The following is a 26,445-nucleotide window of genomic DNA, read 5'->3' on the forward strand; positions in this document are numbered from 1 at the left end:
ACCAATGGCTCTGTCTCCAGGCTCTGGCTCAAGTGCAATTCCTCCTGCCTGTGACTTGGACATAGCTCACTTCCAAGTGACATTTAAAACTGCTTGCCACATGGACCTGCATGTGACAACTGTGTGCTTTGAACAGCTCCATCTTGGTCTCCTAAAATCCTATATGGTTTGGCACAGAAACTTCTTTCTTCCATCTGTATCAGCTATGTAGCACAGCCCTTCTGAAATCTATGGACTTATTAACTTTTTTGTAGCCATTCTCTGTGTGTGTGTGTGTGTGTGTGTGTGTGTGTGTGTGTGTGTGTGTGTGTGTGTGTGTGTGTGTGTGTGTGTAAATATACTATATATGCTGAGAATTTATATTAATGGTTAAAATTAGAATAAAACAACTGGTAATTACCAGTGTCTAGGACTACCAAATGAAATCAGTAGTACTTGACAGTTTATAACCAACAAAATTGATGTTGCTTATAAATGTTCTCTTGTTCAGTAAGTACTGATATTGTGAAAAGATACAGATGTATCATGTATGTTTCTAATATAGCTCACTCATGACACTTATGCAACAAAATAATAGCATGGTAGACAGAGGAGTGAGTATAACTCATCTGGGGGTGGACCTTGGCAAAGCTACTTTATTTCTTCTCACTCTGTCTGCCCTTTTAAATGGTCCAGAAATAACATATCTGTAGGATTAACAGATTAGTCTAATTCCTTTGAAAGCCAAAAATCAAAGTTCGGCAAAAGAGGGTGGAATCAAGTCAAAGAGAAAGGAATAGCCAGATGAAGAGAAGAGGGGAAGAAATTAGTTAAGAATCCATTGACTATCCTACAAAAATAAGAAGAGTAAGGGAAGGGGTGGGTAGGACAGGAATGGATGAAAATGCTGAAATCAGACATGTTATATTCATAAACTATTTTGTTAAATGGCAATTCCTTTGTACAACTACTTTACAATAATAATTAAAATGGAAATAAATATTAAAAATTATAAGGATTAAGTTACTAAATATTAAATAATCTTTCTTTAGATTTAAAGACCTCAGAACAATTGGTGACCTTCAAATAACACCAGAATGCGTGATGCCTTCCTTATTCTTTATTTCTATGCATAAACATAAATGAATCATGCAAATTGAGGTTTAACCTGGAGAATAATAATGTGTCTGTAACTAGCAATGGGAAGTCAAGGTTCACAGTAATGTTCTGGACAGAAAGCAAAAATGTGGACATGGTATAAAGAAAACCCAACACAGCATGCAGTCTTCCTCTACTGTTCCACGGTACCCCCTTTTCCTCATTAAAAGCCTCAAGATGGACTTTTGAAGTGTTGATCACCTCATCCTCCCATCTACCTGACACCCTTGAATAAATCTGATTTCCTTACCAAATCTCATCTCCTAGCTTTTAGATTTGAAGGTTAGTTGACAGGTTTGGATCTGATGAGGAAGGAGAAAGTAAGATAGGTACTAACACTGTATCATGCCAAACCACTCCTGAAATGCATGTAAACCATAGTAAACAAGACCCCAGTCTCTGGATCTCTTTGCCCCAGTGCTTTTTGCCTACCTTCACAATACCAGAAACAATGTATTCAAAGGTCCGATTGCTAAATCCTTCACTGGCTATGAGAAATAGAGTGTACTGGAAATACCCAGCTGGACCCGAGTGTGTGTGAGTGGCACTCAGGATAACATTATCTCTTCTGTAGAGGGACCCATATTTACTCTTCAATCTGCTCAGGACCTTCAAGGAAAATGAAAAAATAGAGGATTAAGAAAAAGCTTCTGAGGAGTTCAGTCACTGCTCCATCCCATTAAAATTTCTGGCGAGCAGCCCTTTCATGGTTCACTAAATTATCCTAGTAATAAGTACACAGTAATAATAGCAATATCTACATGAACAAAGTTAGGTATTTTATACATATTATGTCATGTTTATATACAACAATCCCAAGGAGTAGATATTGTTAGCCCTCCTTTTTAGATGAGAATACTGAAATGTATAGAAGTTATATGATTTTCCCACTGACTTCATGAATAGCAGAGCCAAACTCCACATCCAATACTGAAATGTATAGAAGTTATATGATTTTCCCACTGACTTCATGAATAGCAGAGCCAAACTCCACATCCAAGTCTCTCTAACCTTTATTCAACATACAATGTTAATAATATCAAGCACCTATGCTTAAGCATGAGGAACATAGTAAATTTCTGCCTGGAACAAGCTTTCATTCTAATGAAGGTTTAATACAATAAGCATATATGCAGTATACTATGATATAATAAGAAATGCTATGAAGAGAAAACATTCCTAAGATAAGGAAGATGGTGTTGATGGGTGTTAGCAACAAAGATCTTCCTAAAAGGCACTTTATAGCAGAAGCATAAATGAAGAAATTTGTTGTACAATGCCGAGGAAAAGCATGGCAGTCATAATAAATATACTTCTCAGAGACCTCTTAGCTACTCTATTGCCTTACTTTCTAAGATGAAGAATTTAGCTTTGCCTGACATGGACTCGTACATTCCAGGGAAGCCAGGCATTATGTGTAAGGTCCAGGGGACAGGAGTGGGATGTCTTTCCAATGGCTGGCTTCCAATCTGAGCAAAGGTCCAAGTAGAGAAGAAACTAGCCAGTAAGAACTAACTTGCCAGCCACATGAGTGAGCAACCTTAACAGTAGATTCACCAGCCTTCGTCAAGTATGCAAACAACTGCCACCCCAGCCAACATCTGCATGCTGCTTCGTGGCCCAGAAGTGGTGACATGCCATTCCTCCTCTGATACAAGTGAGAATCACCAACCCACAGAAACCCTCAGCCCTACTGTGTGATTGTCATTGTTTTTAATTCCTTATATATTTAAATGATTTGTTGTTCAGCAATTGATTAACACAAAGATGCCCAGTAAATATTCATTGCATTAGTTAATGAACATCAAAATACATGTCTCAAGAAAATGGAAAATTAGTAATGCTGTTGAGTATCCATTTCGGATTGTTCACAACCATCTATAATCTAAGTTTGGTATGATTATGGCTTCTTTGTGAGAGATCATTAAAATAACCCAACAAAAGTATCTAACCCATGGCAAACATTAGCAATGATGGCCCTGAGTGTAGCACAGATAGTCAGATAAATTCTGGGGAAAAAAAAAATTAAAAAGCTAAAAATAATTAAATTAAATTACCTACTAAAATTAAATTAAAAAGCCCTCATCCACATTGTTTGACCATTTCTGTGGTATGAAACCTCATGTCATGGTCAAATCCAATGCTACCAATTTAACAACCAACTCATAGGATTCCTGAATATTTAATAATTCATTCTAATGAGCTGGTACAATCCAGTTCTGCACATCCTTGGTCTATAGAGGAGTAGCAGCTTAAGTACTGGCAATTTAACACATTAAACAAAACACTCTCTTTTACTTTAGCTGAAGAGCTACACATGCTCAACCCAGTTGTGTAGTCACTAACGCAGAAAGAAGAAGATTTCACTAATTATCATACCTCTTTAACCCTTTCATGCTCTAAAAACTAATCATTAGACTACCTTGTTCATGCAAGCAATGTTATGGTCCAAGTGAATACAGGAAGGAAATGTGGGTAGCCCATGGGTTCCTTCTGTTTGAGCCTTACTCCAGCCTTAATTGCTCATCCCTCCCACATACTCTCTCATCCCGTAACTACCACACTCATGAACAAGAAAAGTCTGTAAAGAGAGGAAAAATTGCCTAAGTCAAATGATGATGTCATACAATTCTACAACCAGACAGGAAGGCTGTAGACTATAAAGAACTCCAAGTCCACTAAAAGGCTCTTACCCACATTCATTGTATTCCTAAAGAACTATAACATGAGGATTTTTAAATAAATATATTTTTTCATGACTATTCAAGAATCAAGTTCTTTACAAGGTAGCAATTACGATAGGGACACAGAGATTGTATATTTGTCGCTGTTGTTGTTAATATACTATGTGATTTTTTGTTTCTTTTGTATGTTCTTCTCCCATGGTATAACCCCTGTTTTCACTGTATTAGATGTCGGTGCCCTGCATCTTGTATATACACTTATCTAGCTTGGGGAGGGGAAGGGAAAAAAAAACCAAAATGCTTAAATAGGGATACAGCTTGACCCATTGTAACAATGGGTCAAGACACTATGTTGAAAATGAACTTTACAACTTGTGGATGTTGAAAATGAACTTTAGCACTTGTGGGGTAGGGGGAATGGTAGGTGAAAAACAAAGGAGGAGGTAAGTAACAATGCTCAATAGGAAATGTACTCATTACCTTACTCATGCAACTGTAACCCCTCTGTACAGTATCTTTACAATAAAAAATATAAAATAATTTTAATTAAAAAATAAAATTTTAGAAAAGGTAGTAATTATGACCCACATGCTGATGGCTCATACCTGTAATCTTAGCTACTCAGGAGGCTGAGCTGAGATCTGAGGATCTCATTTCAAAGCCTGTCTAATAAACTACTCAGAAAAAGCCAGCAGGGAGAGTTCCAAGAAAATGGCAGAGGAGTAGCTGGAAGCTAAACAAGCTCTCGCATAGAAAGCAGTTTTAGTGTTCCAGTGAACAGTCCTGGGCCAGAGAATCACACCAAGTGTGCCATCACAGTACAGAGAGTTTGGCCAGAGAGGGAAAATCCAGGCAAGGAGATAGATCTGAGCACTTGCTGGCAGCTATGGCTGTGGCGGCGGAGGCCGTAGCCACCATATCTATAACACAAAGAGTCTGGGACAAAAGTGCCAAACACACGGATTCTACTCAACACCAGCAAGAACTGACAAAGAGCAGACATCTTCATCCTGCAGATTGCAGACCAGAGAAGACCCAGGAACCAACACTCTGGTGTGAATAGAACACTGACATCCTCACTCCTTCTCAGGGAGCAGAGGAGGGAAGGCCACCCCTCCCCCCCCACTACCAGAGATCTCCATCTTTGATGCTGACAAAGGCCTGGCTGAGCAGCTAGCTCCAACTCAGGCCTTGGAAGAAAACAATAGAGTCATTTAGCAGGTCACAGGAACCTAACCTGACCTGCCAGGCTCAACTTCACCCAGGGGAAAGTCATCCAGCCCAGGCAGAGAAAACCCCTATCCCCAGAGGAGGGGCTTTCTTCACTGGGTAAACAGAGCCAGAGGCTGCCCCTCCCTACAGCAGCCTAGACAATCAATTGAAATTCAGTAAATATAAACCCTGAGAATGGCTCCCTGCTGGGCTCAGTGAGTGTCTCAGAAGCTAGCCCCTCAGGGAAAAGCTACTGTTTGCTGAAAGGCCTCAACTCTACCCAGAACCTAGCCTTATCACAGCATCTCCAAACTAGAGGAAACAGCCATCTCCCTCTTTTGTGAAATTTGAAGCAGATCTCCCTCCCATTGAACTAGCTTGGGAGGAGGATCACAAAATCCTGGGTAAAGCAGAGCATTTTTCTGCCTGCCCAAACAAACTGACTTAAGAAAGCCACAGGAAAACCAAACACCACAAGCAGAACAGAGACTCCATCAAGAGACTGGTTATGGACACAAGAGAGATACAGGGTCTTCCCATCCACCCCACCCAAAATTTTTTGGGTACCCCCCAAAAAATCAAAGAACTTTTTTTGTATCTTTTCTTTTAATTTTTAATTTAAAAAATTGTTTTCTATTAATCTTTTTTTTTGTCTTCTAACTTTTATTTTAGGTGTAAATGTGTGTGTGTGTGCTTGATTTTTAGTCTCTACTGACCTTTTGGTCCTTACTTTTTCTTTCTTTTTTTCTCAATTTTTTTACTTCTTCTCTTTCATTTTTTTTTGCATGACTTAATTGCTGTTCTGTTCATCCTCAGATATACCCATCGTCAATTACTAGACCTTATCCCCCATTGTGTTCACACTTAATCCAGAAATTTATTACTCAATTCAAAACCTCTTAGGCTTAAATTCCTTAATAGCAGTATTATCTCTTTATACATATACAATATTTAAGTATTTTTAGTTTTTAGTTTTTCATGTCTCCTTTCTATCCCTCCCCTCCTCTCATCCTATCCCCATTATTCTCTCAATATTACTTCTTTAACTTGCATAATTTTAAGTGTTTCACTTTTCAATTTTTGTTTTTTCCATTTTTTCTTGTCTCTTTTTTTCTTTTTTTTTTCTGCTCTCTCTCCTATCATTCTGTCCAATCCATTTCCCTCTTTGAGATTAGGACTTGGTTAATTTCACTCTCCTTTTACCTTTCCACATCCCTCTAACCCTATTTTTCCCCACATTTCTCCCTAAACCTAATAATTTCTGGTTTGTCAAATTCTTCTTTGCTGTTCTTAGCCCATTAATACATAGTTTTTTGATGTTGAATAAATTGTATCTGTTGAATTAGATTGTATCTGCAGACTTTTGACTGTGTAATTACAGGACTTTGGTTGATGCTTGCCTTAAAATAGTGTTCTAGCACAAAACTGGTGTTACTTTCATCCCAAATAGGCAGAACAAGCTGGAAAAACACAAGAAAAATGGCAGGTCTGGGTATCTCAACTCCCACTCATGATAATCAGGTGACAGAAAAGATAATGAATAATCCAGAGGAGAGTTTCCTTAAAGCTCTACAAACACTACTGGTAAACATGGTGAAGGAAAAGACTGGAAACCTAAAAAGGACTCAGTGTGAGCGTGATAGGGAGAGAGAGGAGGCAAACCAAAGATCAATCAGGAACCTCATGAGTGTGAATAAGCTACTCAAAGATTGATACAGGAATTGCGTGAGCAGCTTGAGAACACTCAAAGAGAAATAAAGGAATGGCATGAGCAGGCTGAGATCCGTCAAAGAGATAGACAGGAATTGCATGAGCAGGCTGAGAACAGACAAAGACAAAGTCAGGAATGGCATGAGCAGGCTGAGAACAGTCAAAGAGAACTACAGGAGTTGCGTGAACATGAGGAAGCTAATCAAAGAGAAATACAGGAATTGTGAGAGATGAGAATAGACAAATATCAATAAAGGCATTCATGGAATCTATAAGCAGAGAGCTGAAGGAAGTCAGGGAGACCACAAAGGAAATGCTGAATGGAGCCCAACAGCAAGAATGGGAGTCCAAGGAAACCATAACCAATCAACTAAGGGATTTGAGAATAAACACTGAAAAACAAATTAAGGAAATAAAGAAGTTCATACAAGATTTAAAACAAAGCTCCAACAAAGAAGTTGAAGCCATCAAAGCCGACCAATTAGAAGGAAAAGAAATAAAAAACAAGGTAGAAAGTCTTGACAGTAGGTTAGACCATGCAGAATATCGAATCTCGGGGATTGAACATAGCCTAGATATTATAGAGAAAGAACATACAACCATCCAAGACAAATCCAAGAACTATGATAGATCTATTCAACATTTCGAAGACACCATCAGAAGGCCTAATCAGAGGATAATGTGTATAGAGGAGCACCTAGAGACAGAAGTTAATGGTCTAGGAAATTTGTTTAACAGGATCCTAGCAGAGAACTTCCTAAACATGCAAAAAGATAGGATTATTCAAATACAGGACGCTTTTAGAACTCCAAATAGACCAAACCAGAACAAGACATCCCTCCTTCACATTATAATCTGCACAGGATCAATTCAGACCAAGGAAAACATCCTTAAAGCTGTCAAGAAGAAAAGATCAATCACCTATAAAGGGAAAACAATTAGAATCACCTCAGATTTCTCAGCAGACACAATTAAAACAAGAAGAGCCTGGAATGATGTATGCCATGCCCTAAAGACAAACAACTATCAACCCAGAATACTATACCCAGCTAAACTCTCCTTCATAACCGAAGGTTAAATAAAAACCTTCCATAGCAAAGAAACAATATCTCTCCACCAAACCAGCCCTACAAAAGATACTTAAAGATGTTCTATACATAGAAAACCAACAAAACCACAATAAAGGCCAAGAAACCACACCCAAACTGAGAATCCAAGAACCATAGGAAGAAACCAGTTGCCACAGCCCCCAAGAAGGTGGATAAAATGGCAGGAACTCCCAAATACCTCTCGGTCCTATTTCTCAACATTAACGGGCTTAATTCTCCAATTAAATGACATAGACTGTCTATTGGATTAAAAAGCAAGATCCTTCTATCTGCTGCCTTCAGGAGTCACACCTTGCCCATAAAAACAAACACATTTTGAAAGTGAAAGGCTGGAACAAAATCTACCAAGCAAACGGCCCCATAAACAGGCAGGAGTTGCAATCCTAATATCAGATAAAATAAACTTCAAATTAAAATTAGTGAGAAGAGATAAAGAAGGTCCCTACATACTAATTAAGGGATCTCTCCTTCAGGAGGATATTACAATTCTAAATATCTATTTGCCAAACAACAGAGCACCTAAATTTATCCAAGAAACACTACTTTCTCTCAAATCTCACATATATCCAAAGACTTTAACACACCACTATCCCCACTAGATAGATCAACTCAGCAAAAACTCAACAGAGAAACTGCAGATCTAAACAACTGCATAGATCAACTTGATTTAACAGACATCTAGCCAATATTCCAACCAGCAGCATCAGAATACACGTTTTTCTCAGCAGCACATGGAACATTTTCCAAAATAGACCATATTTTAGGTCTATTTTAGGATCTCAGCTCTAAAGACTCCTTGCAGTATAACCTTGGATGAATTTACTTGATCCTCTGCAGTTTTGTTTCCCAATCTATTCAGTGTTACTTATCAGCAATTCCCTCATAGAGTTGTTTGAAAGATTAAGTTAATGTAAAAAGCACTTAGATAATTATTTAGCTGATCATGAATACTATACAAGTGTTAGCTCCTATGTCTATTTATCTTCAAATCTCATTGGTATTTCATTTTACCTACAAGCACTATGTGATCTCATTGCTTCCATTGGATTAAGACTTTTTTTAACCAGTCTCACATTATATAGAGAAAACTATCATGCAAAGTCCAAAAACCCTTCCTGTAACTCTATTTCCCATTACTTCTTCTTTCAGCGTTTCAATACTTGATAAAATTCTCTGTATTAAATGCCCTCCATTTGAAATACCTGTTATAATTACTATTTTCCCAACTGGACTCTCACCAATAGAACCTCAATGTTAAACAATCTGTCAATTTCTACTCACTTCTAGTTCTACCTTATTCTAGTCCTTATGAAACATCACTATCTGGTTAATCATCCTCAAATCATAATTGTGTGCATATTAGGCAAAACTTTTCAAGACTCCACATTACCCAGCATATTGTAAAAAAAAAAACAACCTGGAATCACAGGGTCTGCACAATTATGAGCAATACATCATTCATACACATCTCCAATTCCATACATCTTTGTCCTAATATAACTCTCTATCCCATCAAAAAAGTTTACATTCCTCCTTTGCAACTCTGTGTTTATAACCTCTTCTATCTAATCTCATCCTCTCCAATATTTGCTAATTTAAAATTCTTCACACTCCAGTATTATTTCTGCTATGAAAATCTTCCTTTTTATTTCTTGTTTCCCTTTGTGATGATCTTAAAAGACTATATGTCCAACGATTTGAAATCTCTCCCTTTAAAATGCTAGGGGTTAAATTTTCTTACCATTACATGTATGTGGGGCCTAGTGACTGGAGAAATAGAGCAAGAGTAATGGTGTGTAATTCTGAAAGTGGGTCAGAAAAGGCACTGTGGCTTCCTCCTTACTTGCTTTCTTGAGTGATTCCCTCTGAGGGATCCATCTGGATATAGAGTTCTGAATAACAACCACAGGAGGGAACTATCTTAGAATTGGATCCTGCAGCCAAAGTCAAGCCTTCAGATGTCTGTATTCTTTGCCTTCACCTCGACAGAGAGACAACCTACAACAAAACTCTTAGCCAAGCCAGTTCTGAATTCCTGATTCATATGCCTTTGTAGAATAATATTTTTGATATTATAAGCCTCTCTATTTGGAGGCAGATAATTATTACACAGTAATAGAAAACTAATATGCCATTATACTCCTGTGGGTTATGACTACATATGTGTTCCTAAGTCTCAACACAAAAGCCTCACAGAAGATGTGGATTCCTGATTCCCTTGGCTTTGTAGCTTCTGCTAGGTCTGGCAAAGTTCCTTATAATAAAAGAAGTGACTCAGGCATTTCATCCTTCTAAAAGAATCATGTCTCTTTGAAGAATGTGGACTATGAGCTCAAGCACACATGTATTCAGAACCTAGTTCTACCAATTGCTAACAGCCTGCATTTTGGAAAGTGTATTATCTTCTCTATGGTTCAGTTACCTTTTTCATGATAGAGGACTAAACCTAGAGCCACCTCTAGGTTTTGTTGCAAACATAGGAGAGAGACACATACTTAATGACCGAGTCTCTCACTTCCTCAGATGGGAGAGACTTCCACTCCACTCCCAAGAGAGAGTAGTATCTTTTTTTTTTTTTTTGTCGGTTGTGGGGCTTGAACTCTGGGCCTGGGTGCTGTCCCTCAGCTCTTCAACTCAAGGTGAGCACTCTATCACTTGAGCCACAGCGCCACTTCCCGTTTTCTAGTGGTTTATTGGAGATAAGAGTCTCACAGACTTTCCTGCCTGGGCTGGCTTTGAACCATGATCCTCAGATGTCAGCCTCCTGAGTAGCTAGTATTACAGGCATGAGCCACCGGAGCCTGGCTGAGAGAGTAGTATCTTTGAGTCATCTTGTCTCCTACCAGCTCTTCCAAATAGTAGCATCAAAAAAACATACCTGGGTGAAGCTAACATAATACTGAATGACCTACATTGACTGTTATTGTTTTAGTCAGTGCTCCAGCCTCTTGTTTCTCACATTTCAAAATATGTAAGAAGATATTTAAAGAGTACATTTGCTCATTGTGACCTGATCCTTTCCAGAAATTAGAACTGAAACAAGGCTTCAAAACTTCCTTAGAGAAAGACATGGCAATACATGCCTATCATTTTATTCTGCTTCCTCTCTTTCCCACAATACCTGTATTTCTCACTTCCTTGTTCCTCTTTCCTCTTCCTTCTCTTTCTTTTTCTGCTCTGTACATTTTCCTAGGTATATTTTCCATGTATCTTTCTCTTAAGGCCAAATATCCTCTTTGGTGAGTCATGAGAAATTTAAGAGAAATCATACAAATCATATTCTATAATGAAGTATGAAGTTTAAGATCTTTTTTAAATTACTGTTACAGAAATTTTAATAACCAGAATAATACAATGAACCACCTTGTTACCCAGTTTCTACAGTGACCAACTCCTAGTCAATCTTGTTTCATCTGATTCATCTTGTTTCATCTTCATCAGATTCCTTCTATCTATTCTCAATGGCTGGAGAGGCTAAAGGAAAGATTAGTGATTTATTTCACTCTCAAATATCTAACCTGGATGATTAAATGAGAGAGCATATATAAAGGTCACATGATACATAATAAGCTTTCAAAGAACCACTAGCATTCAAAATGATGATGAGTGATCTGCAGAACTAAAAGCAAAGTTTGATCAAGATCACTTGGATTGTAATAATGACCATTCATATACCATGGCCTACTAAACTGCCAAGAAGTAGTTCCCATCACATTCATCCACAGACTTTACATTAAATCACAATTTCTTTCTCTCCATCAACTGCTTACCTCCAGCCTGAGTCGTTGTGACATCATGCCTAATTCAACACTGACAAACACAATTCGATTTGATCCATCGGGTTCTGCCAGGATGAAAGCCCGGCTATACAGCCTTGTGAGGAGACCCCGTGCATACTGGCCACTTTTGGCATAGCCCATCTAAAGAGAAAGAAAAACTTAGAGCCATCTATCTCACCCAAATACCAAAAACCAGGCCCAAACAGAAAAGAGTAGATTTCAGACATACAAAGGAAAATCCACACATCTCTGTGACTGAGATGATGTATGGTATGTTTTCAAAACTATAAATAAATTAAGAATCATAGTAGAGGCCTTAATCAATCTGCAGAAAAAAAGGAAAGGTGAAGGACTGATCCAATAGTGAGAAGGTATTCACTGGGATTGGGCAATAAAGAAGCTCAGATGGCTCAGAAATCTCATTTCTACCTTGGAGATCTTTAGGAACTTTTTTTTTTCATGGATATGGAAGCTTTCCTTCTACGTTATTAAAAAGAAGGAAGTATTTCTCCCTATAAATTATCTCACATTGCAGATGGGAACATTCTAAAGATTAGAGTTATCCCTGTATTGGTTGTTTCTTTCTATAGTTTTCATATTCCTTTCGTTTGTTGCTCTTTTTTTTTTGTCAACAAAAATCTACACCCAAATCTTCAGAATGCCCCCTGGGCTGTTCACTCTCTCCTTCATGAGATCATTGATGTAGGTTGCACATTCCAAATAGCTGGAATTGGGCTAGGAAGGTGGCTCAGTGGTAGAGTGCTTGCCTTGCATGCTCGAGGCCCTGGGTTCGATTCCTCAGCACCACATAAGCAGAAAAAAAAGCCGGAAGTGGCACTGTGGCTCAAGTGGTAGAGTGCTAGCCTTGAGCTGAAGAGCTGAGGGACAGTGCCCAGGCCCAGAGTTCAGGCCCCACGACCAGAACCAAAAAAACAAAAAACAAAAAACAAAAAAACAAAACAAAACAAAACCAAATAGCTGAAATTAATCCTTAGAGTATAAATATTCTTTAGCAGAAGTGATTAACCTTTAGTGGACAAGTTCATGTGCTGGTTCTGTAAGGAAGTGTTGCATAAATGTGCATTTTTACCACCATAACCAACAACTCCCATGCCAGCAGTCAACAGAACACCCTGACCCATGAAGGATTTTATTAGCTGACATGATGTTAGCCCAGTTGTAATCACAGTTGCATCTCTATTTTGAAATGAGATGTTTAATTGGCTTCTATTGACAAAACTATAAAACAAGGAAGCCATGAACCCACATTTCCACCCATAAAATATAACTAATTGGCAACATAGGAGGCACAATGAAATAAAAGCTTCTTTTTTTGAAGAATGATATTCCTAGTCCTAGATTGTTACAAAGATATTAGAGAAACTAGAAGGCATGGCCAGGTATGATAGCTCATTCCTATAATCCCATCTACATAAGCTGCCAAAGGCAGGAGGATCATGGTCCAAGGCAGCCTTAAGCAAAAAACATGAGATCCTATCTGTAAAATAACTTTAAAAAAAAAGCTAGGCTCATGCCTATAATCCTAGCTACCCAGGAGGCTGAGATCTGAGGATCATGGTTCAAAGCCAGCTTGAGCAGCAAAGTCTGTGAGACTCTTATCTCCAATTGACTACTAGAAAACCAGAAATGGCACTGTAGCACAAGTGGTAGAGCAGTTGCCTTGACTGAAGAGCTGAGGGACAGTGCCCAGGCCCAGAGTTCAAGCCCCATGACCAACAAAAAAAAAGTAAAAAAACAGAAACAAAAAAACCACATGTTGGGGACATGCCACAAGTGGTAGAGTACATGCATAGCAAGCTCAAGGCCCTGAGTTCAAACCCTAGTATTACTGAAAACACAAACACACATACACACACAACAGTGGTAGTTATAATAATACAGAACAAACAGAGGACCCAAAATGATGCCAATTATTTAGCAGTCTCCTTAAGGAGTCCAGCATTTACTTACCAAAAGAATATCTGATACTTGTCCGGTGCAGTCAGCTCGCCCAACACCTATATGGTAGCCACTGAAGTTCTGAAATAGAGGAGGCTCCGGGGTACTAATCACGGGAGTGGTTTGAGTGTCTATGGGATCCTGGGTGGTTAACAAACCATGAACTCCTGAATCTAAAACAGAATAAGGTATTGGAGAAGAAACACTTTCATGTTTCTTTGTCTAGATTCAACATGGTTCCAATGGAAAAATTGTGATATATTCTCATATGTACAACAGATAGAATGAGAAACAGGAAGTGTCTGGAACCATAAATCTAAGCAGATTCTTTTCCTTGACCAGAGATATTTCAGACTAACATTCAAGGCCCTTGGGAATGTCCCTCAGCTTTTCCCTACCAGACTTCCTAGTCATACTCATCTATTTGGCTCACTTTTTTTGCATTTCTGTGTCAGCTATGCAAAACATGTAGCAGACTCCTACCACTCAAACAACCAAACCCAACCTCTGAGTGATTCTTTCTTTCATTCTCTCCACTCAGACCTCTCTACTACTGCTTTCAAAATGATCCACCTCCATCATACCTAGATCCACCTCAACTCTTCATCTCCAGTATACTACCCATTTTTCTCTGTCCTGTTGTAGCACTTCTCTACTTTCTAAAACCATTTATTAATACAAATTAAATGCCTGAATAGTGATTTAACATAGTCACCTTGCTTTGAATTATCCTTATACTGTATATGTGTATTTATATGTATATGATCTATGTAAATGTGGGTGTATAAATGCTTATTTATGATATTCAAATGTATATGAACCTCAAAGGAGCCAGAATGACAGAGATTAAGAAGCAGGTGCCAGAAACAACGTATTGGGGTTTAAAATCTGACTCTATTAGTTACTTAAGCTAATTTACCTCATTTTCTTTTCTACCTAATGGCTTCCTAGGGTAGGTCTCAAATAACTGTGTTAATATAAATATTAAAATTTGAAACAATGACTTGTATAGAGCTTTGATTCTCTTCACATATTTTGATACACACACACACACACACACACACACACACACACACACACACGTGTGTGTGGGGGGGTATTTCTTTGTTTCTACTCCAGATAAAAGTCAAATAGAAAGCAACATGTGAGCAGCAATGCAGGAATATGATAGCAGCTAATGCCATACTATTACACATTCAAGGACAAGTTCTTGGCTATCTGGGGTCTCAAGTTCCCCATATATGAAAATCATTATGAGTATGACTTACTTTAAAGGCACTTTGTGAGAATTAGTTGAAAAAAATACTAGAATCCTTACAGTGCTGCTACACATACATACACACACATACATTCAATATACAATAGGTACTTCTATGAGACTAGTTATTATAATTCTTAATAACCTCTCTGAATGTGCTTTCTAGTTCTCTAATTTTAAAAGCTAAAACCAAGTAATTCCTAAGGAACTCTTCATTTCTAGCATTTTAGTTCCTGCTTTGCCCACTGCTGAAACAGGGGAATCTCTCTTCCTCTGTATCCACAGATAATTCAAAGCACCAGAACATAATAAAGAATAGGCTGGAAAAGAGAAGAGTCTACAAAAGGAAAAAGTGAAATGAAAGATTCCATCTCCTTTCCCATTTTGTCTGAAGCCACCTCTCCCTTTACTTTGATTACAGCATACAATCTCCTGCTTTTCCATTCAGTTAACAGTTACACATCCTAACACTGAAACTGAGGCTCCACTAAAGACCCATTGGTTGCCCACAGCTTTTGTAGTCTTCACAGCTTTCCAGAGCTAAACCTGATTCCAATATTACATTGAAAACAAAACAAAACAACAAAAAGATAACCCCAAGTTCCATTTTTGTTGCTGTTTGTTTGTTGAAAACTTGGCAGGTCTGAAGACTACATAACATCATGACAAAAGCACTGAGGAGAAGATGAGGTCTCCTGTACCAGAATTCCCTCTGTTCCCACTCTATGCTGGAGCCTATCCACTCCGTGTTCACAGAGCCTAATAGGCCCTTGGAAGGACTTGAATTTGAGATGCCCTTCCCTAGAGTTTTGCACAGACTAAGTGACTTCCCGTGCCTTCCTTTCTGCTTTTGCTCCCTAGAGATCATGATGCCAAAAATAAAGCAAAGAGCAGGATTAGAGCCTAGATTCCTGAGCTTTGGAAGATGAAGGCAAATACATGCCTGTATCTGTGGACTGGGTATTTGGGAGACAAAGGTAGATGTGATTAAAAAAAAAAAAACTGCTATCAATTCAGGCAAGGTAATTAATGTAAGAGGGAGAGGGCCATCTTAGGCTATTTACATACCCATTGAACTATCAGCCAACACTTACTCATCTTGGTATTCCCCTGGTCATCAAGAAATTTCCTTCAAGCCTAGGGATCTCATCCAATGAAATCCATGACCGTTACCTTTGCGGATCTCGATGGTCCCACTGGTGATAAACAAGAGGCTGAGAAGGGCTACTGTGATGGCAGTCATCATCACAAGGAGGAAAATCAGGAATATCTCTAAGGGGGAAAAGGTGCGCTTAGCCATTTTTCTTGAGGTGAAGTAAAGAGATGGAAGAAATATGGGAAGAGAAAAAGAAAGACATAATCATGAATTAAAATGTGCATGCTTCAAGCTGCCTGAGGCTAAGCTATCTTAGCTCTTTCCTATGAGTACACGTTTCAAGAATGGCAAACCTAGCTCATGGTTCCATGTGCCAAATCCATGGTATACCAACCAGTGAATGATGACATCCTTTATAAAGCTCAGATGTGATTTCCAGACCCTCAGCAATCATGTCCCTCCTGGCAAACACCACCTATAACTTGGCTACAGTGAAATCAGTTTCTATTTCATGACTATATCATTCTACTTTCATTTAAGACAATGATACTGGCTATGAGTCTATACATGGGAGTGGTTCTGTTACTAAGGATGATTAAAACAAGTAGAAACAAGTGCTGCTTGTACTTGGGAGAATGTTGGCTGTGATTACAGCTGTTGTTATCTGGGTGTGATCCTGGTCATGTAATGGAAGTGAAACACTTGCTGTTGTCTTTAAATATTATGTTTTAACTTTCAATTACCATCTGGATGGTTAGAAAAGGGCATGGGCAAAGGGTACTGGGCATCTGTGGCCTTGAGCTAGGCATTAGTAAACCTTCCCTTTCAGTGATTAGAACAATGACACACATTTTACAAACAGTATACAATAATTATTTTTACAGATGTCTTAATATATTCTATATCAGCACCTAAAGGGCCCACAGAATTGAATAACCAATAGAAAATAATGAGAAGTATGATACTGCCGTTAGAAATTGACTCCACCGTTTAAATCAGATTTCTACTATTTATTAGGCAACTTTGGGAAATCTTCCCCTAAATATGAGCCTCAGTTTTCCTATCTCTAAAAATTCATCTGATGATAATTTTAGTACATATGTCCAGCACTTCTATAAAAATGAGATAATACAAGTTGTACTGGGATTTAAAATATTCAAATTTTTCTGGGATATAATAAATATTCACATATTAGCACATTTCATTAGGCTTCAAAACAGTCAATACTCTGTTCTCCAGAAACCTGAGCAATAATATAGACTTCAGTCTTAGAGTTTTTCCTCAAAATGAATGGCTTATGGCTTAAGAACCTGTTAAAAAATACAAAATAGTAACACAAATATGCACTTAGTATGGCCAGAGGAATGAAGACAAAGCTCAGTTTTGTTTCAAGATAACAAGATGTTACTTCTCTACAAAGATAATTGATACCTATGAAACCACCTTTTCTTTTTTTAATTCAAAAAAACAGGGCAGTAGTAGTGTCTTTTATGTGGCAAGGTACCCAGGGTACCTTAATGAGCTAAATTAATGCTTGGCCTTTGTGGGAATTTGATTTTGCAATCCATAGGCTAAAGGTTAAGTGTACCAATATAATAGCAAACACTTCAAAGATAAAGTAGAATTAGAAGTAGACAGACTGGAATATCTTCCCATACTTCCTTGTTACTGAGAATCTATCTCATTTTTTTTTATTTCCCATCAGGTTTACCTTCACTATCAGCATTAAGGACAACCTAAAATCTAGAGCAAAAGTAGTTAGGTCTGAGTCTTGTTGTCAATGTCTACTACCAGTCCTAGGAATCAGGAACCACAGGAACCACGTCCCTCTAAAATTCTAGTATCTAAAGAGATTAACTAGTCATTAGCTGCTAGTTCAAGAGCAAATTTCAGGCACATTATACTGAGTTCATGCTTAAGGCTTCATTTTCTGTAAGCTTCCATGCAATGATTAACAATTGTACATCCCATACCAAGAGCTGGGATTGTGTACCTAAAGATGAGCACATAGTAGAAGCTCATGTATGAAACATTCATGGTAAAATACACACACACACATATGTGTGTGTATATATATATGTATGTATGTATGTATATGTATGAATGTATGTATCAATGGTATAGAGGCAGGGCTACTTATGATCTTCCAAATAGGTTATCACTGCTAATCTTCTCCAATAGACAAAATAAGTAATTGATTTAACATTACAGTTTCCTCCTCCTGGACTTAAAATGACCTACCTCATGTTTCACCATTTTACCTTCACTGTCAGAATTACTGCCAAGACTTAAACATGCTTTTTAAACCACTTCAGCTAATTTTACCACCACATTTAGGGAAATCAAAATCTGGATTAGCACCAATTTACTTTCTGATTATTAAAATCTCAATTTGAGGACTGGGATGTAGCTCAGTGGCAAAGCGCTTGCCTAGCAAGTGCAACATCCTGGGTTCGATCCCCAGTACCAAAAAAGAAAAGACAAAAAAAATACAGTTAAAAAAATCTCAATTTGAGTACTAAAACCGAGAGTTGTCTTCATAATGTAAATGTACCTAAAGGTGCTAAACTCATGATTACATCTTAAGTAACTATACATTTCATAATGGTTCTTACTTAATGTGTCATAATCCTATAATCAATGAAGAGGCTCTACTGACACCATAGCTGGCCATTTTCCATATCTCACTGAAGTCTCTATTTTCATAGAAAGTAACAATTTGCCAACATTTCCCAAAATATGAAAATGAGATAAAGCTTTAGGATTTTGTCAAGAAGTCTGAAACAATAGAATGACCCATGATTTCTTTCTCCCTCCCTCTTCAAGAAAGAAAACAAAACAGTCATTCTTACCTGATTCTACTAATCAAGAGTGTGTGTCGATCTCAGGAAAGCAAACAACTATTTGCAATGTTGCTCCTTTACCCCTTCCTCCCAGTTGGACTTAGATTTCTCAACACTTCTTGAAATCTGCTGAGGAAAGATTTTGATAGTCAAGTGCATGGAAAGATAAAGTCCCCATTAGCATACATTGTGACCTTGGTCCAAGGATAAAGAACAAGATATATTGATAAAATGGACAAAAAAGGACTATTATGCAAATTCTCCTAGTTTAGCTTCTTATTGGAAGTAGATTTGCAAACCTGTTGGACTGAAGATCATATTTGCTTAATGCACCTTTTCTAGAATGATAAATTCAATGAGAAATCTCCAACCTGGACTGTTTAAAAAAAAAAGCAACTTCATTATTTTCTCCTAGAATTCAACCAGTAATCAGAAAAAGTGGTAATGGATGTTGAGTATTTATGTGGGCTGTATATACCACTGGGTAACATTTATGTCTAATAAGTCAATAATGTTATATAACCATTAAAAATAATATTTTGAAGCTGGACATTGTAAAAGATATCTGTCAACTTAATTACAGGCAGATCACATGAGTCCAGCCTGTGCATCATTGTGAGGGTCTATAAATTAATTAATTAAATTCATAAATAATAAAGTCTTAACTCCCATTACCTACATGGGAGACACCTATTTTCGGTGTCTATAATGCTCTGCCCAGGATTTTAGTCCTAAAAGCATCTGACTAGCCTACCTCAGATCATACATATTCTTTTGAGAGTATACGTAAATGGAAATCTCTTTTTAAACTTTTTTTTGCAGGTTCTAGGCCTTGAACTCTGGGCCTGGGTGCTGTCCCTAAGCTCTTTTTACACAAGGCTATCACTTTACAGCACCACTTCTGGCTTTTATGTGATTAATTGGAGAGAAGAGTCTCACAGACTTTTCCTGCCCTGGCTGGCTTTGAACCACTATCCTCTGATCTCAGCCTCCTGAGTAGCTAGGATTACAGGCATGAGCCACAGCATCTGGCTTCAACTTTTTATTTTCTTAAATTTTGAAATGGTTGTACAAAGATGGTACAACTTAAAACATCTGTTTTTGCATACAAAATACCCTAAATCAGAGATGCCCCTTCTGTTATTTCCCCCTTCTCTTCCCATTTACCCTTTCCCTAACCAGTCACATCAAGATTCCAACTTTGTTTTTCACATACATATATTGGGTATTATGACTGTATTCATTCATGGTTCATTCCCTTTTTCATTTATCCAACCTTCTACCATTACCCCTTCACCTGCCCCATTCAATAAAAATCTGAACTGAACAAGACTAGGCCCAAAGAGGTCAGATTAATTCGCCAAAACAAAATTAAAGTGTAAAAGGAAGAGAGGTAAGAACTACAAATATCCACTAACAAATTTCCAAGGTATTTCTTTCCTTCTTCCTTCTCCATTAGCCTCCAAACCCCTCCATCTTTTATTTTTCCTTATACAAAGGAGCCATGCTTGGCCCACTTACAGAGTCCTGCTCAGTGACCCAAAGTCTAGTGAGATAGGATTGTTTATAATCAGGGTTTAGTAGAATAAAGATTTAGTAGATAAGGGCATATCTTCCAGATACCATTTGAAAGCCCATATCTGATCAACAAAGAAGTGAGAATCAAGGAGATACCAACTATGGCAGAAGAGAAAAAATGCTGAACCTAGTGGACTCAGTGCCCATCAAACTATCTGGCTCCCATAGGCAAAAACAAGACAACCCTTGTAGTAGGAAGACCCCTACCCCAGCAGGCTAGCCCACCAAGTCATCTGGGGTGACAGAGCCCACTGCAACAAAGTTGTTAATAAAGAAGCAACTTTCTTGAGAAGGTTTCTACACTGACCTGCCAGGGCTGCAGCACAGACTCGGAGCAGATACTGCAACACTGAGTGACCCCAATTCTTTGGTTTTTAATGGCAAAATCCATGAGGTCAAGCCTGGTCACATGCAGGTGACCAATGGGCTCATACCAGACCACACACAGGTGGCCAATAGGCAAAGTTTACCGTAAGCATGTGCAAAGGGCAGGGTTTACCTTAAGCAAGTGGTGTGGTCAGTTGGAGCCAGATTACAAACTATCTGTTTTATTGGTCAGTCCTTAACTGAACAATCAGGTGAGTTAGGTTGTTAAGGTGAGGGGGGACCTAGAGGCATTCTTTCCATTCTAGGAACTGGGCTGGTTGGAGCCAAGGTCTAGTTAATCTTGTTTAAAGTTTTTTTTCTAAAATCCCTAAAACAAAGGCAAAGCCTGGAAAGAAGCTATACCAGCTCAAGTCTACCCTCAGGGCCTACTTCACTCCCCCCTTTGACTTGTTCCTGAGTCAAATCATTGACTCAGTTTTTCCATTGGGATGGAATCATGCAGGAGTTCAGTCTATCTTTTCCACAGTGGAGGTCATCAGGGTAACAATGTAGATTTCCTCCAGGTGATTGTTCAGGCTGTAGCAGCAGCAAGGTCTTTTCAGTGGCTCCAAAGGACTGTCACACCTAGTGCTGGGCTGCAAATTGCTACACAGACTGGTTAAGGATACATTAAATAGGCTTGGCAGGCTTTGGCCTCATTGGTTTTCAAGACTGTTTAGACAATAGCCCAGGACAATTTACCAAAATTGAAGTAGGCCCTGACATGGGACTTGAGCTGGTAAAACTTCTTTCCAGGCTTTGTCTGTGTTTTAGGGATTTTAGAAAAAAGAAATCTTTAAACAAGGTTGACTACACCTTGGCTCCAACCAGCCCAGTTCCTAGAATGGAAAGAATGCCTCTAGGTCCCCCTCTCCTTAACAACCTAACCCACATTGATTGTTCAGTTAAGGACTGACCCATAAAACAGATAGGTTGTAATCTGGCTCCAACTGACCACACCACGTGCTTAAGGTAAACCCTGCCCTTTGCACATGCTTACGGTAAACTCTGCCCATTGGCCGCCTGTGTGTGGTCTGGTATGACCCCATTGGTCACCTGCATGTGACCAGGCTTGACCTAATGGATTTTGCCTATAAAATCAAACAATGGGGGCCACTCAGTGTCGCAGTATTAGCTCCCAAGCCTGTGCTGCGGCCCTGGCTGGTCAGTGTAGGAACCTTCTCAATAAAGTTGTTTCTTTATCAACAACTTTGTGGTGGTGGGCTCTGTCACTCTGGATGACTAGGTGGACTTGCCTGCCTGAGTAGGGGTCTTCCTACTACATTTATTGGGGGCTCGTCTGGGATAGAGCTCTTAGCAACTCCAACCTGAGGGGAATTGAAGTCCCTGGCTGGGAGGACAATGTACAGGCACTTGGCGGTTGGAGAGAAGTTCCGAGAAAAGCCTCGAGGTAAGCGCTGTTGACCAAGGTAGAGAAGGCACCAGAGTGAGGCCAAAAGTAGGGTGAGGCTGAATGCAGCAGAGTCCCCTATGGTTGAGGAGATCTAGGGACACCTGGAGCCCTCAATTCCACCAGTCCTAGCAGTCCTAGTTGGACAGGGACTTGCTTGTGGAGAAAATAGGTTGAGAAAAAAGTAACTTTTGGTTTTGGATCCCTCTTGTTCTCTGTATAATTGTGCCTGTCTGTGTCTCATTGTGCTTTTGCTTTTGCTTGCCATGTTTGTAATTGGATTTACTTTACAGGAAAAACATGGGACAAAGTGAGTCCACTCCTGGGACACCCTAGACTATGTCCTAGTTCATTTTAAAGATTTCAAAACAAACAAACAAACAAAAAAAACCCTGCTAGTTCTGTTTTGGTAACTTGTTTGTTATGAAACTGCCACTGACTACCTGCAAGTAGCTCCAGCAAGCTGTTAGCCTCAGGCCTTGGCTGAGCATGGGGGACAACCTGCCAGTCTGAGGGGATGGCTTCTAGGGACTTCTTTCCCTTCTTTCCCGTGCCCCAAGATGACTGGGAATTCTCCTCTGCCTTGGAAGGCCCCTGGGTCAATGTTTGCAGGAATCTAAAAGAAAAATCCTCTGGAGGTAAGAAGGGGGCATTCAAGTCCCCTGGTAAGTAAATGGTGGTGAGATATCTCCCCATTCACTGAGACCTGATTTTGTCTTTGTGGCCACTTGTCTGTCTTGTTTACTTTAGTGTATTTTCTGTTCTATGTTTTCTGAGGTAGGGAAGTTCTGGGTGAAAGTGGTAGGCTCACTCAGCAGACTCTGGATTCAGCTTGCTGAGTGGGAGCAGCACAGAGTTCCGGTAGGGATAAACTGAGTCCCATTAGTCCCCAACTCAGCCTTCGGTTCTTGTCTTGTCCTGTTTTAGAATTGGTACCAGTTTTAAATGTGGATCCTTGGTTTTTGTGTTTATTTGTGTTTTTGTTATTTATTTGAACATCTCTGAAGGAATAAAAGTTCCAGCCTTCATCTAGGCTCGGTCACAGACCTGCCATGTCCCCCTAACTGTGAGGCCTGGAAGGTTGCTGGACTAGTTTGGTCCCCTTCAAACCTCAGGCTGAATTTTCTTCCTGTTGAGGCTACCTGAGGGGAGGGTGTAGACTGCTGTGAGCCTTGTTCAGAGACATTCAGCTGGTTCTGTTTAGTTTCAGGTGACACCCCCCCATACCCCCAGCCTTACTCCAACTAAAGGTATTCAAAAGATCAATTTGTGAAATGCCTTGCTAAACAACCAAGCCCTGGGAAAATGAAGCTCAACAAAGGTACTTTGTTAAAAAGAATAGAAAATCTTGTCTTAAATATTTATTATCTGAAGATTTTAGAAAATGTATGTACAATTTATTTTAGCTTTTGTGCACTTAAGGTCTGTGTGAGTGTGTTCTATGGGTGTGAACATGTTCAAGATAAGAATTGTCAGCATGCTGTAACAATTGGGTGAGTTTTAAGTTTAAAATTCAAAAGGTTATGAGGTGGGACATTACCAAAAATTTTAAAGAATCTTCACATTGTTTTAAAAGGCTTTTTAAGCATTCTTTAACTTGAAAATTAAAAAAAATCTGGTATTTTAAAATGCATAAGGCTGTTTACACTGTCATCAAGTTTATCTGGTATATCAAAAATGCATTGGAATTGAGGGCTCCAGGTGTCCCTAGATCTCCTCAACCATAGGGGACTCTGCTGCGTTCAGCCTCACCCTACTTTTGGCCTCACTCTGGTGCCTTCTCTACCTCGGTCAACAGCGCTTACCTCAAGGCTTTTCTCAGAACTTCTCTCCAACCGCCAAGTGCCTGTACATTGTCCTCCCAGCCAGGGACTTCAATTCCCCTCAGGTTGGAGTTGCTAAGAGCTCTATCCCAGACGAGCCCCCAATAAATGTAGTAGGAAGACCCCTACTCAGGCAGGCAAGTCCACCTAGTCATCCAGAGTGACAGAGCCCACCACCACAAAGTTGTTGATAAAGAAACAACTTTATTGAGAAGGTTCCTACACTGACCAGCCAGGGCCGCAGCACAGGCTTGGGAGCTAATACTGCGACACTGAGTGGCCCCCATTGTTTGGTTTTATAGGCAAAATCCATTAGGTCAAGCCTGGTCACATGCAGGTGACCAATGGGGTCATACCAGACCACACACAGGTGGCCAATAGGATATACCAACTCAATCTCCTCTCAGGGCCTACTTCACCCTGAGATGAAATAAAGATGAAATCATTGCATATGTTATTTCTGTTGTGGTGGCCACACAAATCTTGTCAGTGAGAATAAGCTGTCTTTCTCTACCCTCTATCTCAACACTGAAAGGATCAATGAAAGGATCCGTCACATCCATGCCAGGGGACCTCGCAGAGGCAGGCAGGCACAGGAGAAAGATTATTACAAGGTTTATTAAAGGAGCCATATTTGCTCCAGGGAGAGTGCACGCGGCAGCCTCCAGACCAATGGCAGGCACCAGCCTGCAAAGGCATCATAAACCAGGTCTTTAACCAGTATAAGCAAAAATTTTTGCAGGTAACCTGAGACAGATGCCACATACAGAAGCTGCAGCCCCACTCAGACTCTGGCCTTGTTCCATCACACATGACCAAAAGCCTGCTAATTTGGGTAAAACACAAGCCCCCTCAGATATTTGGTTTCTGTAAATGTTAATCTCCACAAGTTAGACCATAGGGGTGTGTGACCAAATGATAAATGGCCTAGAGGTAAAGGGTCTAGCTCAGTGTTTCAATGAAGCATTTAAATGCAGATTAAAGTAACTTTAGAAAAAGGGGTTAAAAATGGTGTCCCCTTTGTGAAAATTTGGGAAGTTGTGTGGAGTGGCTGGCCTCCCAGACAAAAATGTTTAAAATTAAAATTGTCCTAAAAGAGATAAATTAAGATTATCAGAGATCTGAGATTGTGTCCCTATTGAGATCTGCCTAAATCAGGTTCCTCAGCCATCCAGAAAATTGCTTTTATAAACCAGATTGCTGAACAGGCTATGCTGTAGCCCAAGATATAAGCCACTTTAAACAGGCTGCCTAGAGGCAATGAGTGGTACTTAGAGTGCTAATCCCAGTTTAAAAACATCTACTGGGTTTTATGCAAAAAAAACTCTGGCAAGCAATTGTTACTCAATTGTTGACAAGTTATAGGTAACTTCAATCTCATTGATCTCCTTGTATTCTTGCCCTTTGAAAACTAATCACAGCTGGCAGATCGAGAGAAATAGTTGCTTGCCCACTGAAGTAGGCCCTGAGAGGAGACTTGAGCTGGTACAGCTTCTTTCCAGTCTTTGTGTTTGTTTTAGGGATTTTAGAAAAAAACATTTAAACAAGGTTAACTAGACCTTGGCTCCAACCAGCCCAGTTCCTGGAATGGAAAGAATACCCCTAGTCCCCCTCCCCTTAACCTAACCCACCCTTGATTGTTGAGTTAAAGACTGACTCATAAAACAGATAGGTTGTAATCAGGCTCCAACTGGCAACTTATGGTTAACCCTGCCTTTTGCACACACTTACGGTAAATTCTGCCTATTGGCCACCTGTGTGTGGTCTGGTATGTCTGTACAATCCTTTGTGTGGTATGATCCCATTGGTCACCTGCACGTGACCAGACTTGACCTCATGGATTTTGCCTTTAAAAACCAAAGTATGTGGGCCACTCGGGGTTGCAGTATCAGCTCCTGAGCCTATGCTGAGGCCCTGGCTGGTCAGTGTAGGAACCTTCTCAATAAAGTTGCTTCTTTGTTAACAACTTTGTTGTGGTGGGCTCTGTCACTCTGGATGACTAGGTGGGCTTGCCTGCCTGAGTAGGGGTCTTCCTACCACAACCACCTAATGTCCATACCTATTTACCTTCTAACTGGACAGAAAGTTAACAATCTTGCCTTTGTTACCTGCTTTTTGTATGCTCTCCACTACTCAGTTGCCCAAAAGACCCTAGACACCCCCTTCCTGCCTTCCTTGCCCTAGTCCAGTTATTCCTCCTTCCCTGTATTGGGCTGCAATTGGGCTTATATTCCAAATGGAACTTTTCTGGCCCATAGCCAATGTGTGTTTTCTTATGTCATTCATGTTAACTGACCTTTTCACTTTGTCAGCCTTTTGTCTGATCTTTCCAAAAGTCTCTTTCAACAGGATAACATTCCCCCACCCAGAATAACATCTGGGAACAGGTCAAGGCCATCCTGTTCCTACAGGAAACTAGTGACATCAGTAACACTGCCCTGCCTTTCCCAGTGCAGACCTGGACCCTAATATCTCCAGCT

At 39.5% G+C, this 26,445-nt stretch overlaps 1 protein-coding gene across 1 annotated transcript in view; it reads right to left on the bottom strand.

Annotated features, from left to right (window-relative positions):
* The window catches only part of LOC138825777 (neutral ceramidase-like), a 109,170-nt gene that overhangs the window by 55,191 nt on the left and 27,534 nt on the right, over nt 1-26,445 (bottom strand). The window contains exons 2-6 of the mRNA XM_070020443.1: nt 18,797-18,913; nt 16,022-16,152; nt 13,603-13,763; nt 11,623-11,772; nt 1,570-1,746 (exon numbers count right to left, since the gene is read on the bottom strand). Of these exons, the coding sequence (XP_069876544.1) occupies nt 1,570-1,746; nt 11,623-11,772; nt 13,603-13,763; nt 16,022-16,148 (615 nt within the window). The 5' untranslated portion in view covers nt 16,149-16,152; nt 18,797-18,913. The remainder of the gene's footprint in view (nt 1-1,569; nt 1,747-11,622; nt 11,773-13,602; nt 13,764-16,021; nt 16,153-18,796; nt 18,914-26,445) is intronic.

Source organism: Dipodomys merriami, unplaced genomic scaffold (assembly GCF_024711535.1).
Source record: "Dipodomys merriami isolate MVZ:Mamm:240054 unplaced genomic scaffold, mDipMer1.0.p SCAF_14, whole genome shotgun sequence".
Taxonomy (NCBI): Eukaryota; Metazoa; Chordata; class Mammalia; order Rodentia; family Heteromyidae; genus Dipodomys; species Dipodomys merriami.